Here is an 8,153-nt window from a genome sequence, read left to right as displayed (position 1 = left end):
GGGACCGCGGAGACTCCCGGCCCGGCCGGGGACGCGCTGCCGGCGGCCACCGCCCCACGGGCCTCAGCTCCGCCACCCCGAAATTCCCGCCCGGAAGTGCCCGCCCGTCACCCGGGCGACAGCTCCCGCCCCCGAGCGCTCACTTCCGGCCACCGGCTGCCCCTGGAGCCAAGGGTTCGGGGCCCGCGGGGTGCAGGGCAGCGTGGGGTGCACACACGTAGGGTGCACACACATGGGGTGCAGGGCAGCATGGGGTGCACACACGTGGGGTGCACACACATGGGGTGCAGGGCAGTTTGGGGTGCAGGGAAGCATGAGGTGCACACATGTGGGGTGCACACACGTGGGGTGCACGGCAGCGTGGGGTGCAGGGCACCGTGGGGCGCACACACGTGGGGTGCACACACGTGGGACGCAGGGCAGCGCAGGGTGCAGGCACATGGGATGCAGAGTGGTGTGGGGTGCACATAGGTGGGGTCTAGGGTAGCATGGGGTGCAGGGTGATGTGGGGCGCAGAGTGGGGTGTTTGGGATGCAGCGTGGGGTGCAGGGTGGTGTGGGGTGCAGGGTGGTGTGGAGTACAGGCAGCATGGGGTGCAGGCACATGGGGCAGGCAGCTGGGGGGAACTGGGGCGCAGGGCACAAAATGCCCATTCAGGGCCACTCCGCAGCAGCAGCAGCACCCAGCCCCTGTGGGTGTTACCCACGTGGGGTGCGGATACCTTCGAGTAAACCCCTTAATGCCGGGGGGCACGAGGAGGTTTAGCTGGCCTTTAAGCAGTGGGATTTAGCTGGAGGATCCGGTGCCAGCACAGCATGGGAGCTTTCACAAGTCCCGTGCTCACAGGGAGTGGAAAGCTGATGCTGCTGTGTAAGGGGGAGTGGGTTCGCCCAGGGCCAGGGACCGTGGGGAGGGGGATAACTGGATCTGGCCAAGAGCTTCCGTAAGGGATCCAGCCACAACACCTTGGGGTGGGTCCCTCTTGGGGCTGCCACCCTTTCCAAAGATGTTTTTCCTGGGACAAAACACCCAGTTGGTGAAGCCGGGGGTTGTGCATGAGTCTGCAAAACGATTTAATCTACAATGAACATCATGGCCAGGATGCCCAGGTGGTCAGGGGAGTGCAGGTCCCCTCTGCCACCCCCATGCGGGGCCATTGGTCTGTTTGGGAGCCCCCACGCTGATGATGTCCTCCTGTCACACACCGTCTTGCTCGCTGGGCTGCAGAAAAACATCCAACGAGCTGTAGAAGGGAGCTCTGCCTTGCACCAGGGCTGGCATGAGAAGGGGACGGGGAGGTCTCCAGTGGAGAGCAGCATGCGGTACCCCTGATCACGGTGGCATCACTCAGGATCTTGGCACAGGTCCCGGTTTTCCTTCCCCACTCCCCCCTGCCCTTCATCTGGCGTCTTGTGCCTTCCTCCTCCTCCTCCTCCTCCCTCCCTTGCAGCGGGGTCCCAACTCTGTTTGCAGGGCAGCCCTGTGGAAATGAAATCCGTAAATCCCAGTAGCATTACAAAACATGCCTTGTGTAAGCCCCTTCAGTCCTGCTCTGGTGCTTAGCCTGGCCCTGCCACCTCCCCAGAATCCCCATCGTGGTAAGAGCCTGGCTGAGCTCCTCTCCTGGGCTTGGGGAAGGAGCCATGCACAGCCCCATCCTCACTGCATCCTCGCCCAGCTCCTGTGATCTTGTGCCCAAAAAGAGTTAAGGCTGCAAGGGCTCCTCTGCCCCATGTGGCTTCAGCATGCTGGGATGTGGATGTCCCAAACCCCCTTGTTTTGGTGTCCCGCTGCACCCACGCGTGGGCTCAGCACAGTCCCTGTGGCATCCCGGGGCTTCCTTCCCTTGCAGGTCCACAGCATCACCCCAGGTGGGGACTGGGTTCCAGTTCCCAAAGCTCCAAGCAGGCAACCATCACTTGGGGGCATTGTGAAAATAAATATCTGACTATTTTTTTATTTTAAAAGCTGAAAGGGGCCCCGTATGGATGCTGGTTTGTGTGGCCTCATTGGGGAGGAGTTGGAGAGCCCCAGGTGGGACCAGCCCCAAGAGCATCCTCTGCTGTGGACCCATCCCCACAGCCAGACCCTGCCCATGTGGCCACATTCACAGTGGGACCTTGCCAGGCTTTTCGGGGCAGAAACTGGGGAAGAGACCTGCCCCCCTCGCCCCAGGGGAGCGGGCCGAGATGGCAGGCTGCCCACCACCTGCCTCTACCCCTGCTCCGTGCTAATGAGAGAGTTACACAACGAGAAGCTTTTATACTTTGTTAATCGGGTCCGGCATCCCAGCCCGCCCCTCCACGCACGCTCTGGCTGGCCAGAGGAGCCCCAACTCCCTCCTTCCCTCTTCTCAGCTGCCTTTTGTAATGTTTTAATGGGGTTTCTTGCCTGGGTTGTGCTGAATTAATTACAAAGCTGCAGTGAGTTGATGCCTTGTGACGGTCTAATCCCAACCCGGTGACTCTACAAAGCTTTCACCCAGCTTTCTTCCTGCTCCACTCCAGTCTCATTGTCCGTGCATCCGTCTCAGCCCCGTGCACTGACCCTCTGCAGACGGTTCAGCTTTTCCTCTCCCTGGTGAGTATCTGGGGCTTTTCTCACCCGAAATAACTGCATCAGAGACCGCCATCCAGCCCTCCCTTAACTTGGTGACTCCAAGGCTGGAATTGCTTTTAGTGGCTGGAAAAAGGGGATGCCCATCCCTTCCCTGGGAGCTGGTGGGGAAGAGGATGCCCTTGAGAAGTGGTTGAGCTGGAGCCAAGCATCCCTCGCACAGCATGGGCTGAGAGTTGGTGCTATAGCCATCCAGGGGCAGGGTCGGGCACTGGAGGGAGGGTGAAGGCAGGCTTCCTCCTCCTCATGCATGGAAACAAGGTGTTTCACCCAGACTGTGTCACAAAGATGCCAAGAGGCTGGCGGTCCAACCTTGTAGCTGGCGGCAAGCTCTGGCCTGGAGCAACAGGCGTTCAAGGGTTTGGGAAACACCTTGGGATAATGGGGCAGTAGAAATAAAAGACAGCAAAAGCACGAGCTAGCTGCCCACCTGGCCAAAGCTGGGCACTCGCCCCTGCCCATACGAGGATGGTCTGAGATGAAATGGCACTGGGTGAGCGCATGGGGTTGGGGGTCCCCACGAGATGCTCCCAACCACTGGCGGAAAGGCAGACCAGGAAAGAAAGATGAAGGTGTCAGGTGATCAATACCCACATTTTTAAGCTGCTTTTGCAAACATCCCCAGTGTTTCTCAAAGCTGCTCAATTGCTGGCAGGTGGGCAGACACAGGCAGTATGTGATAGAGATGATGGTTGGGAGCCCCCGCCTGAGCAAGAGGGGCAGGGGATGGGGCACTGGCGGGCTGTGGAGGCCACTGGGATCCCCACTGCTGCTGATTCCTCCCTCCCTCTCCCAGTGTCCTGAGGCTGACGGAGGACAGAGGACGACATGTCTGCAGTTGTGAGTATTGTCCCTGCACTACCCCATCCCCAGCGTTCTGAGTATCCCCCCCCTGTAGCGCTGGGACAGGGTGCGCCTCATTTCCCCAGCTGCTCTCCCACCCCCTTGGGTGCAGCCATGGAGGCTCTGCCCTTCCCCATAGCCCCCCATCCCCGGAGACCTGTGGTGGGGCCTGGAGTTGGGGGACTGGCTGGGGAAACCCCACATCCTCTCCTCACCCCCAGACGGGCACCTTCCGCATCGTCTCGGAGGAGGAGCAGGCCCTGCGCACCAAGCTGGAGCGCCTTACCACCAAGGACCACGGCCCTGTCTTCGGGAGGTGCGAGAAGATCCCCCCGCACACCCTGCAGAAGGTGAGGGTGGCTGCGGGGAGTGGTGGGCGGGTGCAGACCAGGGCACCTGCTCCTTTCTGGGGGCCCGAGGAGACCTTCAATGGGCTCTTGTGTTGTGGGGTGGATGCACTTACTCCAGAGAGTCTCTGAGTAGAGGACCTGGGTGACCCTGCCCTCCCTGCACAGTATGCTGCAGTGAGCATCACTGCACCCCACCCACCTTTTGGGTGCCTAAATGACCCCTGGGGTGTTTTGGGGTGCACAGAGTGCATCACTGAACCACGCCTGCTCCCCTTCCCCCCCCCAGGCAAAGGATGAGCTTAACGAGACGGAGGAGCAGAGGGAGGCGGCGGTGAAGGAGCTGCGGGAGCTGGTGCAGGAGCGGGCGGGCGGCGAGGAGGTGTGCAAGGCGGTGGCTGAAAAGGTGGAGGGGCTGGACGACTCCTTCTTCCTCCGCTTCATCCGTGCCCGCAAGTTCAACATCCACAGGGCCTACGACCTGCTGAAAGGTGGGGAGGGGTCCTGTGCTGTGACAGCGGATAAGGACAGGGTTATCTGTCCCCCTGGCAGCTCCCAGCCCCATGCTGGAGCCTTCTAGCCCCTCGGTCTTGGCTGTGTCGGCAGAGCAGGACCCTAGCATGGGAAGGAGATGAGGAGAGAGGATAAATAGAAAAAGGCAAGGCTGGGGGCTCAAGATGCAGGGGAAAGGGTTGGGATGGGGAAGGAAATAAATGAGGGTGATACAAGGAATCCCGCAAAGCCAGGACATTCCCATTCCTTGCTAATTTACCAGACAAAATGGAAAAAAACCAAATGCGTCTGGCGGTGGCAGGCTGTTTCATTTGTACAGCAAACCCAGCTGGTTTGGGCTGCATCCCCTCGAGAAGCCCATACCCTATGCACACCCTATACATGCCCCATACACGCCCCTCTGTAACCCTGTAAGGAGCCAATCCTGCACCCACCCTGATGCTTCTGGGCATGGTGTCTGGTGGGCTCAGCACCCCTGGGACCCCTCGAGGGCTGGGAGCAGGTTGGGGGGCTTGGCACCCCCTCCTGGCACCTGTAGGGACAGAGGGGGAACAAAAGGGCAGCCTGGGGGGTGGCTGCTGGCAGGGACCTGCCTGGCTCTGTCTCCACTCTTCTTTGTGTTGGTCTGGGGGATAATGAGCTGTAATTATCAGTGCTGGCTCCCAGACGAGAGGTTTTGTTCATCTGCATTTTCCCAGGACAAGATTCCTTATTTTGTGCTGCAGGGTGCCAAGGGAGGGGAGCTGGGGGATGTCACCCAAACGGGGAGGAAAGGGAGAAGAGAAATGAGGGGGGAAATGAGTTTATCTGCTCATTGAGGTGTTGGAGAGAAGGCAGGTGTGGGAAGACCCTGGCATGGGGAGAATAACACCAAGAATGCTGGGGCTGGGGCTGGTCTGCTGCTGAGCTCCTTTTTCCCACCTTTGCTGGAGGAGACCTGACCTGTGTGGTCCCCAGGCACAGCTGGTCCATAGCTCTTGGGCTCAGGACCAGTGTCTCACCATTGCCAGTCCATCCCATCTCTGGCAGCTCCCCCAGCTTCCCAAGGCCAGGTGAGCAGCTGTTGTCCTCCCCCATTTCTGCCTCTCTCCAGGCTACGTGAACTTCCGCCAGCAGTACCCCGAGCTCTTCGACAACCTGACCCCCGAGGCTGTGCGCAGCACCATCGAAGCCGGCTACCCCGGCATCCTGGCCAGCAGAGACAAGTACGGCCGGGTGGTGATGCTCTTCAACATCGAGAACTGGGATTACGAGGAGATCACCTTCGACGAGGTCAGCCCAGCTCAGCTGTTGCTCCCAGAGCAGTGTGATCCCACTCCTGGGCTTGTCCTGCTTGGCACGTCTGAGCGCAGCACCCCTTCCACACACATATGCATATGTCCACACACAGCCTCCAGCCATTCAAGTTGAAGCAAATCTTCAGCCCTTGGAATTTATCCTTCCAGGGAGCCTGAGAGAACATAATCCATCCCAAAGTGTTCCCCTTCCTTCCCCCTGATTCAGTGCAAGTCGCAGACCAAATTTGTATGTGCATCCCCCAGCCCAGGTAACACAAGGTGAAGAAAGGCACCATGCTATTAAATCAAGGTGCTCTAGAAAGGAGAAACCTGCAGGGGAGAAGAGGAAACAGGCATAGGGCACAGAAAGGGCTTCTTGGTGAAGAGGTCCCCAAGCATGTAACTCACAAGTTATCCAAGCTCTGTTTTCTGCTCAGGCCTGAATTTGGTGGCAACATATCCTTGGTCCAGATCTGAGATGTGCCCACCTTTGCCCACCTTGAAAGGGGAACGTGGTGGTTGTTGAGCATCCCCCAACATGTCCTCCCTGCTCTGAAGTCCTGGGGCTGGCTCTGGCAAGCAGTCTGGAGTCAAGCAGACCCTGGCTAACACTCCATGGGACTCTTCCTGGGAACCTCCTGGGGTCTATGGGAGGTGAGACCTAATACCAGACCCTGCTGTCTCCTCCCCATCAGATCCTTCGTGCCTATTGTGTTATCTTGGAGAAGCTGCTGGAAAACGACGAGACCCAAATCAATGGGTTCTGCATCATTGAGAACTTTAAGGGCTTCACCATGCAGCAGGCATCAGGGATCAAACCCTCTGAGCTCAAGAAGATGGTGGACATGCTGCAGGTGAGGTGGCAAAGTCTGTGCCCAGCAGTGGCAGGGCAGGCCCTGGGGGAGCAGAGAGCTCAGGGAAGGGTGAAGGCAGGGCTAGCAGGGTTTGGGATTGCCACCATACCGGCACCATAAGAAAGCATTGTGGAGAGGCTGTTCCCTGGCACATGCTCCCTCCCTTGCCAGCTAATTGGCTGAATCCTGCAAGATGGATCCAAGATGGATCCTACTTTTCCGGCCCCAGTTCCCTGCCCTCTCAAACGGCCAACCAGAAGCAGTACCACCACTCCTTGCAGCATCCTACAGCATGGCCTGGAGGCTTTCCCTCACCACTCTCTCAGCCCAGCCTGGTCCAGGCCGGACAGAGACTCACATGCACTCCAGGATTTCTGCCCTTAGAGGCCAAAGACACTCAGCTCTCCCCAGGGAAGGAGGACAGCAGAGAAGTGGTCCTTCTTGTGGAGTGGGAGCAACGAACCATCTGTGAGGCTCTTCAGCTTCCCTAGTGCTCCTGGGGTTGGGACAGCCGATCCTCTGGGTCAGAGCAAAAAAGGGGCTATCAAAGAGAGAAGGGGAGATGGGGCGAGGGGAGCTGTGACAGTGCCAGGGTGTCCACTGCTGCCCGCCTGGCTCCACATTGCCAGCACCCTTTGTAACCATCTGTGTCTGGGTTTGGGATCCTAGGACTCCTTCCCAGCGCGGTTCAAGGCCGTCCACTTCATCCACCAGCCCTGGTACTTCACTACCACCTACAATGTGGTCAAACCGTTCCTGAAGAGCAAACTGCTGGAGAGGGTGAGTGTGGGAAAGGGCCCTGAAGGCAGAGGCGTGTCCCTGGGTGAAACAGTGGCTGGGAAGGGTTGCCCAGGTCCTCTGCTGAGGGTCGCTCTCATGTCCCGCCAGGTCTTTGTGCATGGGGAGGAGCTGGAGTCCTTCTACCAGGAGATCGACGCTGACATCTTGCCAGCAGACTTTGGTGGCACCCTGCCCAAGTACGATGGCAAAGTAACTGCAGAGAAGCTCTTTGGACCCCGCATCGAGGCTGAAGACACGGCTCTCTAAACCTGGGTCTGCTCCCCATCCCCTGTAAAATAGGATCAGAGGTGGTCCTCTAACCCCAACCACCTCCTTACCGTAGCATTGGTTGAATGACTGCTCATGATGAGGCACTCTGGGTGCGTTGCTCCGTGCCTGTCCCTCCCCTCCCCAAACCTGGCAGCGGGCTGCCTGGCAGCCCTGTCCCTCCGGGGCAGAGCATCCTTCCCTGGGAGCCAGCAGAGAAAAGGAGGCCACCAGCCCTCTCCTGCAGCACGCCCTGAAGCTGTGGTGGGAGGACAAGGAGAGCGTCTGCTCTGGGAAGGGAGGGCTACAGCAAGGGAGAAATAAAGTGTTTAACAGCAGAGCTCTGGGGTTCCTTGTGGCATGTGACAAGGAATGGGGGTGCAGCTTTTTGGGCCCAGGCCCTGGCTGTGCTACTGGTTCTAAGGAGGCCAGGAATGTCTGCCCTTTGGCACAGGGACCAAGGAATCAGCCACCACCATCCTCCCTCCATCCCAGAACAAGCCCCACCCTGGCTGGGCAAGGACCCCCAATTCCCAGTCATCTGCTCTAATCAGGAAAAACAGCCCAAAAGATACAAACAAGAACCCAATCGGGGCCCCATGTGGAGCTGGCTCTGCCTAATTCCTGCTCAGCCAGGCAGGCAGGGAGGAGGAACA

General features: G+C 58.9%; 1 protein-coding gene across 1 annotated transcript; it reads left to right on the top strand.

The window, feature by feature from the left end:
* The first annotated feature begins 2,308 nt into the window (after window positions 1-2,308).
* RLBP1 (retinaldehyde binding protein 1) lies at window positions 2,309-7,837 on the top strand. The gene is made up of 8 exons (XM_074880331.1): window positions 2,309-2,580; window positions 3,413-3,456; window positions 3,681-3,809; window positions 4,096-4,297; window positions 5,413-5,591; window positions 6,292-6,450; window positions 7,120-7,230; window positions 7,339-7,837. Exons 2-8 carry the CDS (start codon window positions 3,445-3,447, stop codon window positions 7,495-7,497), a joined length of 951 nt encoding a protein of 316 aa, XP_074736432.1. The 5' UTR covers window positions 2,309-2,580; window positions 3,413-3,444; the 3' UTR covers window positions 7,498-7,837.
* Window positions 7,838-8,153: the final 316 nt, after the last annotated feature.

Source organism: Strix uralensis, chromosome 11 (assembly GCF_047716275.1).
Source record: "Strix uralensis isolate ZFMK-TIS-50842 chromosome 11, bStrUra1, whole genome shotgun sequence".
Classification (NCBI taxonomy): domain Eukaryota; kingdom Metazoa; phylum Chordata; class Aves; order Strigiformes; family Strigidae; genus Strix; species Strix uralensis.
This window is presented reverse-complemented; position numbering and strand designations above follow the sequence as displayed.